The following is a 20,515-nucleotide window of genomic DNA, read 5'->3' on the forward strand; positions in this document are numbered from 1 at the left end:
TAGCTTGCACAGCTACTCCTATAATTGTAAATATTATTTTGCTTCCTTCCTAATCCTGGTTTAGCATTTGACTTGATGGTGACCTTCAGTTCAGAAATAGTCTAAAAATCTCATAGGGCATGAAACTAAAACTTGAGAGACAAGAGCTTTGTTCTGTAGTCAGGCACATCTTAATATGTCATCTCATAGAAGTCCTGTTACTTCTCTATGCCCTAGTTTCTTCACTGAACAAGCTAGGTATACTTCAATACATATGCTGTTATTTTTTTCAGTTCTACAGCTGAGATGTTCTGGATCTGTTCAGATGGTATCAAAATGAGAAAATATGAGAAAATAAGAGAAGTGGGACTGTATTTACTACAGGCATAAAAATTTAATATGTTTGGTAGAAGAGAATGAAATTAATTTTGAGGTATACATTAGTGTTACAATTTTACAGTTGTATAAAGCACTGGAATTAACAAAGTTATAATAGTTTGATGGAGTCCAGTAAGTAATCAAAATAATTCAATGCAAACAAACAAAAAAAAAAGAGCCTACCAAATATTTAGTAGTGATCCCTTAACCTAGGACATAGCAAAGAGATACAAAAGAAAAAGGTTTTATTTTCCTTGTTCTGCTAACACTGATTTCTTGGAAATTTCATTCATCGATTTAATTTTTTTCAATGTGTCTCTTGACATAGTCACAAAATCAAAATCAAACTTGACAGAAAACAAGCTATACCTTTAGCTAGTGAGTCCATGACCTTTCTACCATATGTAGCTGTATTGGGTTTGCATGGCAAGGTTTTGGTAGCAGGCAGGGCTAAAGGGGTGGTGTGGTGGTTTAGCCCCTGCCGGGGTCTGAGACCACGCGGCCGCTGCCCCTCCCCCACAAAGGGAGTGAAATACAAAGCCCCAAGACTGAAATAAGGAAAGGTTTAATACAACAGTGCAATAGCAACACAACAAACCACAACAATAACAATAACAGTAATAGTGATAGCAATGAACAGAGCAAAATAGCTACCAAATACAGCAGTTTGAAGCACGATGTACAAAACCACGAGTGCACCGCGCTCCCACGCCAGGAAAATGTGACCTGCCAGGATGTGACGTCCGCATGGTATCTGAATAACCCGGCTAGAGCTCCCCCCCCACTGCTGGGGAAACCCAACCCTATCCTGGTTAAACCAGGACAGGTGGCTTCCATGAGAAGTTGCTAGAAGCTTCCCCTATGTCCATCAGAGCCAATGCCAGTCAGCTCCAAGACAGACCTGTCGCTGGCCAAGGCCAGGCCCATCAGTGACAGTTGTAACACCTCTGTGATAACATATTTAAGAAGGGGAAAAAAAACGAAAAAAACAAATTGCAGCTGGAGAGAGGAGTGAGAATATGTGAGAGAAACAACTCTGCAGACACCAAGGTCAGTGAAGAAGGAGTGGGAGGAGGTGCTGCAGGCACCAGAGCAGAGATTCCTCTGCAGCCTGTGGTGCAGCCCATGGTGAGGCAGCCTGTGTCCTGCACCCATGGAGGTCCACAATGGAGCAGATATCCTCCTGCAGCCTGTGGAGAACCCCACACAGGAACAGGTGGCTGTGCCCAAAGGAGTCTGTGACCCCGTGGGAGGCCTGTGCTTGAGCAGGCTCCTGGCAGGACCTGTGACCCTGTGGAGAGAGGAGCCCACATTGGAATAGGTTTTCTGGCAGGACTTGTGACCCTGCAGGGGACCCACACTAGAGCAGTTTGTGAAGAACTGCAGCCCATGGGAAGGACTCATGTTGGAAAAGTTTGTGGAGGACTGTCTCATGTGGGAGGGACCCCATGCTGGAGCAGGGAAAGAGTTTGAGGAATCCTCTCCCTGAGGAGGAAGGAGTGGCAGAAAAAACGTGTGATGAACTGACCACAACCCCCATTCCCCATCCCCTTGGGCCGCTCGGAGGGAGGAGGTAGAGAAAATCAGGAGTAAAGTTAAACCTGGGAAGAAGGGAGGGGTGGGGGGAAGGTGGTTTTAAGATTTAGTTTTTATTTGTCATTATCCTACTCTGATTTGATTGGTAATAAATTTAATTTTCCCTAAGTCAAGTCTGTTTTGCCTGTGACTAATTGGTGAGTGATCTCCCTGTCTTTACCTTGACCCATGAGCCTTTCATTATATTTTCTCTCCCCTGTCCAGCTGAGGAGGGGGAGTGATAGAGTGGCTTTTGTGGGCACCTGGCGTCCAGACAGGGTCAACCCACCACAGTAGCCTTGGTACGGTCTTCAGAACTATTCACACATGCCATGCTCCATTACTTCTTTCTGTCTGTGAAACCAAAATTCTCTCATCTAAACATGTTAGCCTGGACCTCAGAAGAGGTCAGTTTTCTGGTTGACAGAAATGTAAGTTATTTTGACCTGGAGAAGAATCCATTATCCTACATAAAAACTACAGATTATGAAAATCCTCTATCTCATCCTTATGATCTCAGGATGACTATTAAAAATTGCAAGATGCTCAGATGTTAAGGCCATTTAGGCCATGCAAATACTCAAGACATAGTACCTGAACATGCACAAATAAGTATACATTTCTTCTATGTAAAATAAAAATTATAAAAATCTAAGATTTGATCACAGAAGCACAAAATATCAAAAGCAAAATTTCATAAAATAAGAAATTGGATGTTCTTGTTGTGCACATTTTTCATCATCTGGAAATGAAGGACCATCACTATTAATACAATGTCACTGCTTCTCCAATTAAAGGAATGTACATCAGAATCTGCTTACTGCAGCTGTAAATGTCTCCATTTGACTGTTCTGATTTAGTCCATTACAAGCCTATTTTCTCCTGTACATGACTAGCTGTTTAGCTTATGATGGAAGAGACCATTCAGGTCAAGGGATGCATGCAAAAGTCCTCTGAAATAATGAGTGAAGAGGTAGGAAAATTGCTTTCTCTTGGAGAGGAAAGTTAAAGTTGCAATGTATACATGACTGAAGTGAGGAAAGCAACAGTTCCACTGACACTGATGTGGTAAGCTATATGAGTGTGTGGAACAGCACAGTATGATGTAGCCTTTTCATCCCTTGGTTTTGTGGGTTTCTGTCAAATATGATGTAAGTTAATTCTTTCACAAAGCTGTAAAACAATAATAATTTCTTACTTTTTAATTATCATTTGGTGACAGACATTGTATGAGGGAAGGAGGAGGACAACATCTGGGGATAAACCAGTAAGAGGGTTTTGTCTATCAGTAACTGTGTACACACTCTTCACTGTTTTAGGATGAAATCATACAGAAAAGTATCACTCCAGATGGGGAAGGTTTATGTATGTCAGCCCTCAACCAGTCACACTGCCAGCATATTCCTTCCTATGCTGGTCACTGTCCAACCTCCAGCAATCCATCTTGGTGCATCTACACTTGCCATCCTCTTCCACACTAATATCATGTTAATGTTGACATGTTCCACACTTAACAACACATTAACATCATCCAAACCTTGAGGGTTTGGGTGCACTAGGCATAAACATTGTTAGAGCTGGAATTGCTGAGAAAAGCCCTCATATCCAGTTTTGAAACACAGCTCCCCAACGCGCCTGGATTTGCACTGTGCAAATTGTGGTGTGCAAATCTGCACACACGTTTCTGTTTCTCTATCAAGTTTGTTTTAAACATCTGTCTTGTAAAGGAGGAACTGGGTAACAATGAAGTGACAAATACCATTGAAAATACTGGTGCCAAGCTTGGGAGACTTTACTAATTCTTTCTAAGCATATTTTTAATGCGCAAAATGAAAAGGGTGTTGAGAATTTGTGAAAAACAAACCTATGTCAAACCAAATGAAGTCCCAGGACCTATGCATATGTGCTGTAATACGTGCTTTTATACTTTTGCACGTATGCATAATGTTATAGCTCCTGTCATATCATCTGCAGATATTGATTCCCCATCATTCTGTAACCCAAACAAACTCACAACCTTTAAGGGTAAATATCAAGGCTGGGCACTCTTTAAGAAGGAAGTCTTAATGACACAGGAACAGGCTGTTCCCAGGTGCTGTAAGAGAAGCTGGCGACAGAGAAGGCCACCCTGGCTGAACAGGGAGCTTTGGCTGCAACTCTGGGAGGAAAAGGAGAGTTTCCAGCCTTTGGAAGAAGGGGCTAGCCACTCACAGTGATTACAAAGATGCTGTGAGACTATGCAGGGCAGAAATCAGGAGGTCTAAAGCCCAGCTAGAAATTAATCTGGCTTCAGCAATCAAGGACAAGAAATGTTTCTATAAGTATGTCAACAGCAAAAGAAAGACCAGGGAGAGCCTCCATCCCCTGCTAGACACACAAGGAAACATGGCAACGAGTGATGAGGAGAAGGCTGAGGTGCTTAATGCCTTCTTTGCCTCGGTCTTTAATAACAAGACTAGTTGTACTGAGGGAATCCAGCCTCCTCAGCCAGAGGACAGAGACTGGGAGAACGACCCCCCTGCATTCCAGGAGGAGACAGTCAGTGACCTGCTACATCACACAGACACACACAAGTCTATGGGACCGGATGGGATACACCCGAGGGTGCTGAAGGAGCTGGCTGGGGTGCTTGCCAAGCTGCTTTCCATCATTTACCAGCAGTCCTGGCTGACCGGGGAGGTCCCGAGAGATTGGAAATTGGCCAATGTGACGCCCATCTATAAGAAGGGTCGGAAGGATGATCCGGGAAATTACAGGCCTGTCAGCTTGACTTCGGTGCCCGGGAAGCTGATGGAGCAGCTCATCCTGAGTACCATCACACAACACATGCGGGACAACCAGATGATCAGGCCCAGTCAGCATGGGTTTATGAAAGGCAGGTCCTGCTTGACAAACCTGATCTCCTTCTATGTGTTTTGCTGATTAAGGATACCAATTAAACTTGGATACCAGAGTGAAAAGAGTAGGCGTACTTTACTGGTGATAACCAAGTAATGTAACAGTGTAATACAGAGAACATGCAGTAAGAAGAAGCAGAATAGTGCACTTAAAGCAACAAACAGAGTAATGCATCAAATCATTACTACACGAGAGAGAGAGAGAATAGTAATTAAGAGAAATACATCACCACTTGCATATATTATCATCATCATCCAGATCCGCAGATGCTGGGGAGCCCCGGTTACAGCGAGGATTTGGAGAGCCTGTCCCGGCAAGTGGGAAATCCTACGCGGTGCGTCCACCCATAGGTGAGGCTTCCAAAGTCGCTGTGAACGGGCCCAGCCTTATAAACCAGAGATCGACAAGCCAGAATAGCTGGCACCTTTGTTTTGAGCGGAAAATTTCTGGTTTCATTCTCCTGTTGGATTCCACCCAAAGCTTGGCCAGGGCTCGGGAGGGGAACCAAGGGAGTTTCTAACAAGGCCAAATACTTGGGTTCTCAGCCTTGAACAAGGCTAAACAAGGAAAGTTGCATACATTCTCTCCTCACTACTGATTATATTTTGTCTTTCACTAGCGAGTTTACATATTTTACTAATGACTACATGCTAAGTTAGCAGCTTCAGCTTGGGGCCTGTTGTTCAGGCTGCAGTATTTCAATACTTTAGCACTTTTTACACCAGCATAAATAGGTTGTTATAACTTAATACAATACCTACTAGCATGATGATTATCAATTACAAAATATACAGGATTCATATTTAGGTCAACTCAGGCTTGGGCCTGTTGTCCAAGCCTTAGCACTTCATTAGGTCCTTTGACCTATAGGTGAATCATGGCTCTCAAACCATTTCTATGGTTAGTGACATTAGTTTTCGTTCTTCAATTGGGGATCTCCCATCACGTACAACTACAAATTGCATTTCCATTACTGCCTGCCTAATCAACCGTATACCGCAAGGAATTAAGCAAGGAATAAACACTAGACTAGTGACAGCACATAGGAAGAAGAAAAGGACATGTTTGACCCAAGGGCCCCCTGGCAACCATGAGAATGGGTCCAGGTCCCAGCCCTTCCATGTTTGGATCGGTACATGAGCTAATTTTCTCATCTCTTGAGTTATTTGTTTTACTACCTTTCCATTATCATCAATTTGCAAACAATTGGATTCATTTAATTTCCCACAGACACCACCTTCTTCTGCCAACAGGTAGTCCAAGACCATGCGATGATGAAAGATTTCACTCCTCATTTGAGTGGATTGGTCAGCCAGAAGGTCGAGAGCCATAGCCGTTTGGTTAGTTATTATTTCTAAGACAGCTTGTAACCGAATTATCCAATTCAAGTTATAGATTGGTTCTCTGGCACCTGCTATTATTTCATTGGGATTCCAATAGGCTGGTCCATAATATTCTATGATTCTTTCAGGTGGCCATTCATCTTATCCCCATTTTTGCGCACTCCCCTTAGTTAGGGAAGTGTCAATGGACCGTTTTTCCCTAACCACATTATCATATACTTTAACTCCAAGCCCCTTTCCCTGATCTTGTGATAGTAAAAAGAATAGGGGTCTGATGTATCCTACATAGCATATTCCTGACCAATTCGGGGGTAACCTCCGATAAGCATGTTGGCCACAAATCCAATAATGTCCCTTTAAAGCCCAAGCTCCATTGGCAAAGGGACCTTCCCAGGTTTCGTCATCAATTGGTGGGTCAAAATATAATGTGATTCCTGGGCCTAGTGGTCCTCCGACCACAGTTGATGCACCATAAGAATCACAATAGGTGCATCTCCAAGCTCCCACATGAGGCTTCCATCTACAATCGCACCCCCAAGATGTTTTGTTAGATTTAGACCAGAATTCGCTAAAGTAAGTTCGGGTGCCATTTTGGTGTTGCCACTTCCACTGATAATCACGGACAACATGGGTCTTACTTGTAGAGTTATCTCTGGGACAGCGTAAAAATAGATGGTCAAAAAAGCCATCCCGTCCTTCTGCTTTACAACCTTCAAAATCTTGTTTATAATTGTGGTAGGAACACCTTACCCAACTACCATTAGTAAGTTTGACGTGTGTTTGATTCCATCTGCCCCGATATTTGAAACAATCATAGGGAGGACAATTAGGAGTCGAACAATCAAAACCTAAAGATAAAGTCCATTCACAAACACTTTTCCCCACTTGAACCCCATGTTCTCTTGTCCGATTGAGACAGTAAAGACCCTTTCCGGGAAAGTGCAGTCGCCAAGGGTCGCTATCATCAGTCCAAAATCCCGTTGTGTCATTTACATCACTTCGTGTGCTGATCCACCATTTAGGTGACACCGGCTGGGCTATCCAAGGCCAATCCTCAAATCCGGCTGGGCTTCCACAAACCCAACAGTTGCGGAGGTCGAATATGCTTGCTATTGTTTCTCCAAGGGATAAGAATCTATTTTCCCAATTTGCAATCTGATTAAAGTGATAACATATAATTAGTAATACCAACAATGGTTCCATTGTCCTCGTATCCGCTGTTCGTCATGAAGATCAGTTTCTCAAATCAGGTGATGTGGACAGCATCCTCTCCTGAAGGGTCTGTTGTGGTGGACAGGTAAGTTCAATGGCGTAGAACCTATAAAACAAAATTCTATACCATCTTGTTACTCTCTCAAATAACATTTTGTGGCAGGTACATATTCCCATTTTTCTTGCCCAGGTTTCATAATCAGAATAGTATTGTCTTTTCCCATAGCTATTACTTCAGCTGGTTTGGGGGGGCCATCCGGCCTTTGGACCCATACTTTGGCTCCATTATTAATACCTGTTGACCCAAACTCCTTATTTCCTTGGACTGTGGTGACTGGGGGTGGATCCCCTTTTTTAACCCCTGCTTGTAAAACTGGCAGTATTAACAGTTGTGCTACTCGGTCATGGGGTTGAATAGTCAAGCCCTGCTCACCATTGTTTAACAAGATTACTTTAATTTCGCCTTGATAGTCTGCATTAATCACCCCTCCCATGACATGAACACCTTTCAAGGCTAGGCTCGAGCGGGCTGTTATTAATCCAAAATGTCCGGTAGGAATTTGAATTCCTATACCGGTATCTATAACCCTTATCTCTTTTGGGCCTACTATTGTCAGTTTTAATGCATAAAGGTCTAATCCTGCATCCTCTGGGGTGGCCCGATAAGGGGCCAGGGCACCTGGGACAATTTCCCAATAAGTTAAGGTCTCATTCACTGTCAAAGGCTTTATTTGTAGACTGGGGGTAGTCATACGCATTAAGGGGGTTTCCATATCCCCAATGGGCCTGTTGTTGAGAATGTGCAGTGCATCTGTGAGATGGGTCCTCCATCGGGATAGGTTCCCATCTCCCAGTTTCCTCAATTGCTCTTTTAACAACCCATTCATTCGCTCGATCAATCCAGCAGCTTGTGGGTAATATGGTATATGAAAAACCCATTGAATATTCTGTTGTTCAGCATATTGCTGTACAAACTTGTTTCGAAAATGAGAGCCATTGTCAGTTTGAATTTGCAGTGGAATTCCATAGTATAAAATTATTAGGTCTATGGTGCAAATAGTGCTATGGTGGGTGGGCCTTTTACAGGGATGAGCAATCAAGTATCCAGAGTAGGTGTCTACAGCTGTGCAAATGTATCTGCACCCTCGATCTTCAGGTAAGGGCCCCACATAATCCATTTGCCAAATTTGTCCTGGTAATTTTCCTCTCCCCAATTGTCCCTTTACCACATGTGGTACTGGGCGTTTATGGGTGTGCTGGCACACGGGGCACCAAGCAATTATGGTTTTAATCATATCAAGTGACATTACAATGCCACGATCCTGAGCCCACCTATAAGTGGCTTTTTCCCCGAGGTGCCCACAATTTTGGTGTACCCATTTCGCCAAACCTTCATGATCCTCCTTCTGAGGGAATTCTAATCCAGCTTGGGAAATCTTTGCCCAGTTGTCTGTAACAGAGTTATAAAGTCTTTCTAGAGTGTCAGTATTACTGTGGGCATCAACGTGAAACACAGTGACCTTAGTTCTTTGAACTATTTCCCAAATATCTCTCCACAGTTCCTTTCCCCAGACTTCTTTGGAATATATTTTCCAGTCCTTGGCTACCCATGTTGGCAGCCAAGTAGTCAATCCATTAGCTACTGACCAAGAGTCAGTATATAAATGACATTCGCCTAAGTCTTCTTGTCTCAAAGCCATATGCACTGCATATAATTCAGCATACTGACTGCTTTTCCCTTCTCCTGTAGTTTCTAAAAATTTTCCTGAATGAGGGTGATAAGCTACTGCTTTCCAAAACCTTTTCCCTCCTAGGTACTTTGCTGATCCATCGGTGAACCAGACATGTTCCTTTGCAGAGGGTTCTAATTGGTTTAAAGCCTTTCCCCATTGTACTGGGGATTCCAGTTCAGCTGTAAAATCAGGATTTATTTCTTGATCCTTTGTGGGGGTAGTAGCCACTTCTCATGGAGAGTGGCTACCCCACCCACTCCCACCTTAGCTCTATCTTGTATATACCATTTCCATTTTATGATACTTGATTCCTGAGCATGCCCAATGCGATGAGTTTTTGGAGAGCTTTTTACCCATTGCATGATAGGAATCTCAGGGCGAAGAGCCACTTCATGTCCTAACGTGAGTTGTTCAGTTTCAACTAATGCCCAATAACATGCTAGTAATTGTTTCTCAAAAGGAGTATAGTTGTTTCCTGCATCTGGCAGCTTTCTGCCCCAAAATCCTAACGGAACCTTTTTCTTCCCTTGTTTCTGCCACAGACTCCAGTTAGCATGTGATTTATTTACTGACACATTTAACTCTACCTCCCCTTCCTGCAAGGGCCATAAATCTAAAGCCTTTTGAATGGTTTCTTTAGCTAACTCAAGAGCTGCTTGCTGTTCATCTCCCCATTCAAATTCGTATTTTTCCTGGTCACCTTGTACAAAGGGTTAAAATTTGTCCTAAATGGGGAATATGTTGTCTCCAGAAGCTGAATAACCCAATAAATCTTTGAGCTTCTTCTTTATTTTGTGGTACAGCAAAATCCAAAATTTTTTCTCGGGCTTCAGGCAGTATTTCTCGACACCCACAGTGCCACTGAATTCCTAGAAACTTTACTGTCTGAGACGGCCCTTGGATTTTTTCAGGGTTAATTTCCCAACCCTTCTGTTTCATGTGGTTTATCACTAATTCAAGAGCTTGTTGTACCTCCCCCTCATCATTTCCTTGAATCAAAATATCATCTATATAGTGACTTAATTGTGTGTGAGGAGGCAGCTGTATTTCATCTAAGTGTTCAGCTACAATTCTATGACAGATACTGGGGCTATGCAGCTATCCTTGTGGTAATCTAGTGAAAGTGTATTGCCGGCCCTGCCATGTGAAGGCAGATTGGTCCTGGTGCTCTTCTGCAATAGGGATAGTAAAAAATGCATTAGCCAAATCTATTACAGCGTACCAGGTTCCTGGATGTTTCTGAACCTTCTCTATTAAAGTGACAGTGTCTGGCACAGCTGCTGCAAGCGGTGGAGTATGTTTGTTTAGTTCTCTAAAATCCACCGTCATTCTTCAGGATCTATCACTTTTCTTGACAGGCCACATCGGATTGTTCCAAGCTGTGGTGGTTGGCTTTAAAACTCCTACGTCTAATAAATCTCTAATTGTCTGTGATATCTCTTCATGTCCTCCCAGAATTCTATACTGCTTCAATGTGACTAACTTAGTTGCAGCCAGGATCTGCACAGGAGGCATTTTTACTTTACCAACTGTAACAGGTCTGGCACTAATACAGGGTCTGACTCCAAATTGATACTGACCGTCAGAGAGATTTAAAGTCAATCCTTTCAAAATGTCTATGATGATTATATATTCAGGAATAGGAACTATCATTACCAGGTACAATCTCTTTGGGAGGTTCCCTATCTTTATTTCTATTTGTGTTTGCACTGCCTCAATCTGTTTCCCTCCTAACCCAGTAATAACTACAGGTTGTCCCCTATACTTCTTAGGGTTTCCAAATATTAAAGAGACCTCCGCTCTAGTGTCAATTAGGGCATTTACAGTTTGCGGGGACTGGTTGTTCCAAAAGATTTTAAGCTCCACATGAGGCCGTCGGTCCTTCCATACCCACTGCACTGGAGCTTGGCCATTAATTCATTTGTGCTGATCATAATGTTGACTCACCTCCCTTGCCTTCTGCAAAGGGTACAAGTCAGAGAACAGTGCCCAATCCTCCTCCTCCCCCGGAACCGGTGATCCACTTGCGGTGGGCCCCCCGCGAGCAGATGGAGGGTCCTGTCGAGGCTCGAGAGGTGGCGCCGTAGGCTGAGTTGTCCCTGCCTTTTTGGCCTGTGAATTTTGTACCTTTTTGTTGGGTTTATGCAACCCTCTCTTTTTATATATCTTCCACAATTCTGGGGTTGAAATGCCATCAATTTTATCACGGGGCATACCATCCCTTAATAAGGCAGTAAACATTTCTTGCCAAGAGATCCTGTTATCATTTCTGTTGCAATTCTCTCGGTTCCCTGCACTTCCCTGGGGGCTCCACTCTCCAAGGTCGCGTAACTGTTGCACCTTCTCAATTACTTCACTGAGGGGATTCCCCGTTTCATTAATGAGAAGGGTCATAATTACATTCTTATAGGCAGGTGGAGCAGTTTTAATCACCCTGTTTCTCATAGTGACTGACAAAGGACACTGCATCATAATGTCAGCGTCTCCCATAAAAATAGCTGCTTTCATCCCTTCCTCTTTCATTCACTGTATACAATCTCGCAAAGTATACCACTGACGGTCAAAGGCTGGCCAATCATTTTCTGTAGGATATTTGGTATTACATCCCAGAGCAGCCAATGCTAACAAATTAGTATCCTGAGTGTTGTTTCGAAATGCATCTTGCACAAAAGAATCTGAGCATAAAATCAAAACCTTTCTAGAATCTCCTGCATCTAGGATTATTCCTGCAGCTCCCTGATCATGCAAACGCACCATCCAAGCAAGCAGGGATTCCCCTGGTTTCTGCTTATATCTTTCAATTATATCATTTACTTCATACTGTGTATAATCCTCTATTATATCCTTTCTTATAGGTTGCCCGTGAGAATCGGCTTCTATCTTTCGCCTCCACACAGGTTTTGCATCTACAAATTCATCTGTGGAACCAACCTCATCAGAATCCATGGAATCCCAAATATCACCATCCCACTTCTCTGGGTCCCACTGCACACCGGCATCCGCAATCACTGCGTGCACCTTTTTATGATCCACTCGCCCCCTCCTTTTCTTATACTTATATTGTGCTACTCGCACCGTGGCTTTCTCCGCCACTGTCTGATAAGTATCCATCTTATCAGCAAGCAACTTATTCCAGCATTACAACATTATTATTTGACTCCGTAAGTCACATATCTGTCACTCCATCTGGGATCGCTCCAACAACAGCCTCTCTTTACTCTGGTGTTGTTTTCTATATGCAGTTAACAAAATCCATCCTTGTTTACTCGAGTTTGTGATCTCTTTTCCTTTTCCAATAGGTATCCTTTTCATACAATTTAGAACATCTAATGGTTGGGCTTCTTGCAGCCAGCTCTCCCATTGTTCACATGGTCCTCCGACCTGAGCCCACTCCTGGGCCCAGGAACTACAGGGAGGATTTTTCAAACCAGGAGTATCTGGTGGACTTGACAAATTTCCTTTGAACTTAAATAATGGCATTTTTGTCGGATCCCACTTCTGACACAAATTTATGTTTTGCTGATTAAGGATACCAATTAAACTCGGACACCAGAGTGAAAGGAGTAGGCGTACTTTACTGGTAATAACCAAATAATGTAACAGTGTAATACAGAGAACATGCAGTAAGAAGAAGCAGAATAGTGCACTTAAAGCAACAAACAGAGTAATGCATCAAATCATTACTACACGAGAGAGAGAGAGAATAGTAATTAAGAGAAATACATCACCACTTGCATATGTTATCATCATCATCCAGATCCGCAGCCGCTGGGGAGCCCCGGTTACAGCGAGGATTTGGAGAGCCTGTCCTGGCAAGTGGGAAATCCTACGCGGTGCATCCACCCATAGGTGAGGCATCCAAAGTCGCTGTGAGCGGGTCCAGCCTTATATACCAGAGATCGACAAGCCAGAATAGCTGGCACCTTTGTTTTGAGCGGAAAGTTTCTGGTTTCATTCTCCTGTTGGATTCCACCCAAAGCTTGGCCAGGGCTCGGGAGGGGAACCAAGGGAGTTTCTAACAAGGCCAAATACTTGGGTTCTCAGCCTTGAACAAGGCTGTGAGAGGAAAGTTGGATACATTCTCTCCTCTCTACTGATTATATTTTGTCTTTCACTAGCGAGTTTACATATTTTATTAATGACTACATGCTAAGTTAGCAGCTTCAGCTTGGGGCCTGTTGTTCAGGCTGCAGTATTTCAATGCTTTAGCACTTTTTACACCAGCATAAGTGGGTTGTTATAACTTAGTACAATACCTACTAGCACAATGGTTATCAGTTATAAAATATACAGGATTCATCTATAGGTCAACTCTGGCTTGGGCCTGTTGTCCAAGCCTTAGCACTTCACTATGACAGGGCGACCTGCTTATTGGGTGAGGGAAAGGCTGTGGATGTTGTTTACCTTGACGTTAGTAAGGCCTTTGACATCGTTTACCACAGCATTCTCCTGGCGAAACTGGCTGCTCGTGGCTTGGATGATCGCACGCTTTGCTGGGTAAAAAACTGGCTGGATGGCCGGGCCCAAAGACTTGTGGTGAACAGAGTTAAATCCGGTTGGCGGTCGGTCACGAGTGGTGTCCCCCAGGGCTCGGTTTTGGAGCCACTCCTGTTTAACATCTTTATTGATGATCTAGACGAGGGGATCGAGTGCACCCTCAGTAAGTTTGCAGATGACACCAAGTTGGGTGGGAGTGTTGATCTGCTCGAGGGTAGGGAGGGTCTGCAGAGGGATCTGGACAGGCTGGAGCGATGGGCTAAGGCCAACTGGAGGAGTTTCAATAAGGCCAAATGCCGGGTGCTGCACTTGGGCCACAACAACCCCCAGCAGCGCTACAGGCTTGGGGAGGAGTGGCTGGAGAGCTGCCAGTCAGAGAGGGACCTGGGGGTGTTGATTGACAGCCAGCTGAACATGAGCCAGCAGTGTGCCCAGGTGGCCATGAAGGCCAATGGCATCCTGGCTTGTATCAGAAATAGCGTGGCCAGCAGGGACAGGGAAGTGATCTTACCCCTGTACTCGGCACTGGTGAGGCCGCACCTCGATTACTGTGTTCAGTTTTGGGCCCCTCACTACAAAAAGGACATTGAATCACTTGAGCGTGTCCAGAGAAGGGCAACAAAGCTGGTGAAGGGTCTGGAGCACAGGTCTTATGAGGAGTGGCTGAGGGAACTGGGGTTGTTTAGTCTGGAGAAGAGGAGGCTGAGGGGAGACCTCATCGCCCTCTACAACTACCTGAAAAGGAGGTTGCAGAGAGCTGGGGATGAGCCTCTTTAACCAAGTAATAAGGGATAAGACAAGAGGGAATGGCCTCATGTTGCGCCAGGAAAGTTTAGACTGGATATTAGGAAGCATTTCTTTACAGAACAGGTTGTTAGGCGTTGGAATGGGCTGCCCAGGGAGGTGGTGGAGTCCCCATCCCTGGAGGTGTTTAAGAGTCGGGTTGACATAGCGCTGAGGGATATGGTGTAGTTGGGATCTGTCAGTGTTAGGTCAATGGTTGGACTAGATGATCTTCAAGGTCTTTTCCAACCTAGATGATTCTGTGATTCTGTGATCTGTGGAATGGCTGGAAAATAACGGACATATTATGAGCGATCCAAACCGAGGGGCCTCACTGTAACAACAAGCTGCAGCTGTGTTCAAGGACAAAAACAAGGCCGAGACAGCCTGAGAAACTACATTCCTTCCCAAGAGATAAAGATGTTGGAATGTCGAAAACAGGGGGTCTACCTGGGGGGAGAGCATCGCGTGGACGCCACACCGGGACCAATCATAGGGGGCAAAAGGGCGCGTGAACAAGTAGCTTTAGCCTATTAGCAATAAGATAGCGGCGCGTGAAGTTTGAGATAGAGTATAAATTGGTGTGTAACCTTTAATAAAGTGGCATCAACTTGATCACATTGGTCGTCTAAGTTGTGTCCGAGACTTCCGCGTCGGCAGTGATCAACATCTTTCAGTTTTCAGAGGAGAGACCAAGGCCACCCTCCTCACTCATGGCTTGTAAACAGCTGCTTACCATTAGCAGAACTGGAAGTACTCGATGCTCTCTCAGATCCTACCTGCTCCTCCACAGCTCCTCAAATATTATAATTTATCATTAATGTGCCCCTGAGATTTTGGTTGTCTTTCCACCCCTCTTCCAAATGTCCCCAGGATAATGTGTGTTGATATACCCATGGCAGTACATATCCTATTTCCTTTGAGTTTACTTGCAGTATCTGGGAGCTAGAAATGTCTCCTGCTTCCTTCCAGTCCAAAAGCCTTTTCTCTGTTTCCTGGAGGCTTCTTAACTAGAACTGATTCACTTTAACATGAGGTGGAGCCAGCTGAACAGATCCCTGTTCACACACAAACAAAACCAAAGTTACTGATTGGCATATGCGAAAAGCTTGTATCTGCACTTGGGTACACCATTTTATGCTTTACAGTAAGGCACCCATAGTGGCACAGTGTGGCAGGTGCACCCGCCCAATGAAAATAGGGCTTCTTGGCTGCTGAAATGTAGCAGCTATTGATTTTCTTTTTCCTTGCCCTTGTTCTGAGGGCTTCATGTTAGTTGGGGCCTTTGGCCAATGGGAGCTGATATTGACCACAGATCAGATTTGGCTTGGGTATAAATGGAGTCGCTTGGGGGAGCCATTTTGACCTAGTCCCCCCCTGGAACAGTATTCTGCGGTCGAGGATTCTCCCCTTGGATCGGGACACTACCCAAGTAAACTCCTTGAGGTTACTTGGGTCAGGACGCTGTCCTGAGAAGATCCTCGAGGTTGAGAGTCCTCATTTGTTAGGTGAGTGATAGAACATTTTGGGTTGTCGTTAAACCCTAGGAAGTGGTGTTTTGTTCTTCTCTCACAGGATTTCACAGCCACAGTGGTGCAAGACTGGGCATGAGGAGAAGGTATCAAGTGGGTGTTTCATACACCATATTATCCTTAGGCTAATGGCATAGTCAAGTGAATTAATGGTTTGATCAAGCGACATGCCAGTGCCTCATGACCTAACTGGGACATATGATTATCACAAGCAGTTTTTATTGTTAATAACTGCTGGGGAAATTATGGGAACCCAAAGATATGAGCATTTTGCCCTATGGGGTTATCGGTTGGTGATACTCCTATATTTGACAATTACAAGGGCCAGTTCCCATTGAAAACATATGCAGGCCAGCCTGTCACGGTGAAATTACCTTCAATTGGCATTGTGCCTATGACCTTAGTAAAACCTAGGGGTTTACATGCTTGGGAGGCCCGAGATAAAGGTGGAAAAACTCACCGTATTAGTGCCTGATGGATAATCCCTGACTTTTGACTTTTGACTTCATGCCCAGGTTTTAATCGGAGGCCTAGTTCTGTTTTCTTTTAGAATCTTGGAAAAACAGATGGTTTCGGCATCCTGATTGGCAATGGTGATCCATATGGACAATCAAGACTTGGATGACAATGTGGTGGTGAATGAATCTTGTGAAATTGGCAGCATTCAGAAGAATATGATTGAACTTGGTGCTATTAAGGGAGGAAAGTGTGCTTATGTCCAAATTGTGTTAATGCCACTTTAGGTCAATAAATGAAGAAAGTGGCCAGAGAATTGAAGGCAATTGTTGGTGTATTAAGTATTAGTTGGTTGATTGAATATGTCTGAATCTTCCTCGTCAGAATGGTTAATTAGCTTCCTTCAATTTTGATGGTAATAGATTGTTTTAGTGTGAAAGTGGTAGAGTCCCTGTTAGAGTATGTTTTTTTGGGGGATTTGTTTGCATAATTATCTAGGAATGATGATCCACAATGAGCGTTGAAACTCACTGGGACTGCACTCCCTTTTAACCTTGGAGGCAAGTGGTGACTGCACCACCACTTCAAGGAAAACAGCCGAATCATGACTATGGTCATGGGGTGGATTGTGTGGCAGGTGCACCTGCCCAGTGAAAATAGGGCTTCTTGGCTGCTGAAGTGTAGCAGCTATTGATTTCCTTTTCCCTTGCCCTTGTTCTCAGGGCTTCACAGTAGTTGGGGCCTTTGGCCAATGGGAGCCGCTATTTGCCACAGATCAGATTCGGCCTGGATATAAATGGAGTCCCTCGGGTGAGCCATTTGGACCTAGTCTCCCCCTGGAGCAGTATGCTGTGGTCGAGGACTCTCCCCTTGGGTCCGGAGGCTGCCCAAGGAAACTCCTTGAGGTTACTTGGGTCAGGACACTGTCCTGAGAAGTTCCTCGAGGTTGAGAGTCCTCATTTGTTAGATAAGTGATAGAGCGTTTTGGGTTGTTGTTAAACCCTAGGAAGTGGTGTTTTGTTCTCCTCTGATACAGAGAAATTATTACTTGTTTTGAGACTTATTTACTTATTTACTTATAGCAAACTGCTTAGCAACTTATTTACTTACTTATAGCAAGTTATAGTATTACTTATAGAATTTTTGAATATTGCTAAGAATCCTGCTTGCCCAGACTGTTCTGTGGAATTTTACCAAGGACTACTGTGTCCATCAAAACAAAGCAGTTTACTGTGAAAATCTACCAAGAACTGCAGTGTTCAGCAAAATATCATGTTTTTGTCCTTGAGGAACAGGTGTGCTCTAACTAGTTGGGTCTTGGTAATGAGTAAAGATAGCCATATACGGATGGTAGAAGTTCCATTGGTTCCCTTAGATAAGATAGAATGAGTAAACCGGCTGAAAACACTCTTGTTATTCAAGAAATTGGCCAAGAGAATCTGCGCATGCTCCGGGGAAAAGTACAAGGTGAGAAAGACTATGAGCCTTCCTCCCAAAGCCCCCCGAAGACGCCCCCCAGGAGGCAATGCGCAGGTGCAAAGAGAACATAAACTGCTGACACCAGCCTCTAGAACTAACCCAGCCTTACTCATGCATATGTATGTTTGTGTTATGAAATCCAATGAATATGTATATCCACACTCGATAAGTTTTTGGTAAAATGTGCTGTGGGTGTGCAAGCTTTGTGGAGAAATCCCCTTGCACCCCGGCCAGAGTGAACATACCTGCTTTATAACTCTCTCTGAGTTGTAGAGTCTGTTTTCCACAAGTCACCTCTTACAGGCATTTGAATCTGCTGTTGAATGTTTGCAGAGTGCTAGTTAATTGTGCTGATAATAAATTTTTAATTTTTGGTTGTTGTTTGTTTATTTGAGAGCCTCCATAACACATAGCCCTCACACGCTGTTGTGCCTTCCCAGCAGGAATTGCACCCCTGCGTGCTCCAGCTGAATGTGCAGCAGCCCACGCATCATGCACCTGTATGCTTGTGTGCTCAGCCACACGTTTTCAGTCAGCGTAATGTTCAGGAACATGGAAACAGCCACTCGGAGGTAGTGAAATGTCATCTAACTGAAGTGAACTGTTTTGTGTGTGAAAACAAATGTCACTCAATACCTGGCCTTCCATCCTCACAGTCCCTCCTCCTCCCTTGCTATTACGCACACACTTCACCAGCAAAGATTAGGTTCTGATTTCATTTTCAGCAGTATGAACCCAAAATGCCTGTGCTACCTCCAGTGCTGTCACTCAGCTGCATTACCAGGCAGATGCCTGCCTCTTGCTCTGTTCTAGTCAATTCGCTCCATGAGAAGCATGAGACAGGCTTCAGAAGAGACAGACTGCGTGTAAAGGGTGAGCCTGTGAGACCTCTCCACAGTTTCATTTCCAGCCACCATTTCCTGCTCTTAGTGTGGAGGCCCACCACCACCCAGCACCTCGATACTTGGTTTACCCAAGGTGAAATACAGACCTACCTGTTTTATTGTATTTCTGTTGGAAGAACAGGCAGGGCCGCCGGCGGAGGCCCTCCGGGCAGCCCCGCACGCTGCCGAGGAGCCCCTCTCCTCTCCACCCCTCCTCTCCGTCCGGCGACGTCGCCTCAGGCCACACTGAGCGCCACCCCGGCGGGAGGCACCGCCTACCACAACCATGTGGAGGGAGGGAGGCCGGGCCTCCCGCCCCGCGAGCCACTGCATTCGCGCCTACATATCGAACCGCCGCCGGGCCCACGCGCGCGCCGCGGCCCCGAGGGCACAGCCCGCACTCCCCGCCGGCTCCTCCCCCTTCCCTCGGCCTGGGCTCCTCAGCCCCTCAAGGACTCCGGGGCGCTCAATGTCAGGCGGGCGGCGCGGCCGCTGGCAGGGGGCGGGCGAGGAGAAGCGGTGCCAGCCCTGCGCGGGAGCGTGGCTCAGAGTCGGCGGCACTGGCCATGCCGGGCGGCGCGGAGCTGAGCCCGGCCCAGCCGCGCCGCTGAAGGACACCGGCGAGGCTTCCCCGCGCTCTCCCGCGGCTGGGGCGCACCCGCCTCGAAGCATGGAGGCTGGGAAGCGCAGCTCCTCTCCCGGCAGTCGGAACGATGGCAGCGCTAACGCCTTCCCAGCCAAGCCGGTGGCCACAGCAGAGAAAGCCCAGAGCAGTCCCGGCGGCGGGGGCAGCGGCGGCGGCGTGAAGGAGCATGGCAACTCGGTGTGCTTCAAAGTGGACGGCGGCGGGGCCGAGGAGCCCGTGGTGGGCTTCGAGGATGCCGAGGGGCCCCGGCGGCAGTACGGCTTCATGCAGCGGCAGTTCACCTCCATGCTGCAGCCGGGGGTCAACAAATTCTCCCTCCGCATGTTCGGCAGCCAGAAGGCGGTGGAGAAGGAGCAGGAAAGGGTTAAAACTGCGGGGTTCTGGATCATCCACCCCTACAGCGACTTCAGGTGAGCCCGGGGCTCCCGCTACCGAACAGGGGGCGACCCCGCCGCGGGAGGCAGGGCGGCGCTCCCGCCGCCTCGCACCTCGCTCGGCAGAAACTTCGGCGGGCTCCGGCTTGCGAGGATTGGCGAGCACCGGCGCTCGCTCGGCGGCCGACCGCGCCCCACGGAGGTGAGGGGCTTCCCCCCCTCGCCACCCACTTGGGCAGGCCCCGCCTCGCCCCTTCCTTCCCCTCCCCTCACTCCCCGTGGTGCCTCGCTGCCCCGCTTGGCGACTAAAACTTTGCCTCTCCCGTCCCCCTCCCGTGCTCCTGGAACGGGCTGGAAGTCGGCGCGGGGCGGTTGCCCTTCCCCCCGCGGTCCGTGCACCGCTGGTGGGGCGGCTTCGGGGCTTGGCCCGGCGCGGCGCTCTCCAGCGTGCTGCACCCGGGCCGCACCGGCCTCCCCCGCGGGGCTGCGGGCAACGCCCGGCCGGCGCGGCAGGAAGGCCGCACGGGCAGCGGGGCCGTCCCGGATTGGTCGCGTCACGGGGGCCGCTGCATTCGCTGCGTCCGTTGGTCAGGGAGCGGGCGGGGACGCCGCCGGAGCGGGTCAGGGCCCTGCCCAAGGGCGTAAGAGCTCGCTGGGGTGCACGCAGAGACAGTAACATAATAATTTATTTGAAATCCTGGGGGCCGCGTTGGGCGCATGTCGGCTCCTTCCTGAGCGCCCGGCAT

The 20,515-nt window shown here is 46.5% G+C and overlaps 2 protein-coding genes across 3 annotated transcripts in view; one reads left to right on the forward strand and one right to left on the reverse strand.

The window, feature by feature from the left end:
- Positions 1–5,509: 5,509 nt before the first annotated feature.
- Positions 5,510–18,979, reverse strand: LOC141917683 (syncytin-2-like). 2 transcript variants are annotated; one of them, XM_074811076.1, is made up of 2 exons: positions 18,861–18,979; positions 5,510–7,491 (listed from the first exon to the last, which is right to left on the reverse strand). In XM_074811076.1, exon 2 carries the CDS (start codon positions 7,374–7,376, stop codon positions 6,315–6,317), a length of 1,062 nt encoding a protein of 353 aa, XP_074667177.1. In that variant the 5' UTR covers positions 7,377–7,491; positions 18,861–18,979; the 3' UTR covers positions 5,510–6,314. The 2 variants fall into 2 exon arrangements, 1 of the variants encoding a protein (XP_074667177.1); XR_012621404.1 differs by lacking the exon at positions 5,510–7,491 and adding an exon at positions 15,378–15,456.
- Positions 18,980–19,417: 438 nt separating this feature from the next.
- LOC141917774 (potassium/sodium hyperpolarization-activated cyclic nucleotide-gated channel 1-like) overlaps positions 19,418–20,515 on the forward strand; it is a 306,083-nt gene continuing 304,985 nt past the window's right edge. The window contains exon 1 of the mRNA XM_074811266.1: positions 19,418–19,805. Coding sequence (XP_074667367.1) covers positions 19,420–19,805 — 386 coding nt within the window. The 5' untranslated portion in view covers positions 19,418–19,419. The remainder of the gene's footprint in view (positions 19,806–20,515) is intronic.

This window comes from Strix aluco, chromosome W (genome assembly GCF_031877795.1).
Source record: "Strix aluco isolate bStrAlu1 chromosome W, bStrAlu1.hap1, whole genome shotgun sequence".
NCBI lineage: Eukaryota > Metazoa > Chordata > Aves > Strigiformes > Strigidae > Strix > Strix aluco.

Coding starts and splice junctions, on each gene's coding strand:
- LOC141917683 (XM_074811076.1), bottom strand. CDS start 7,376: ATGGAACCATTGTTGGTATTACTAATTATATGTTATCACTTTAATCAG.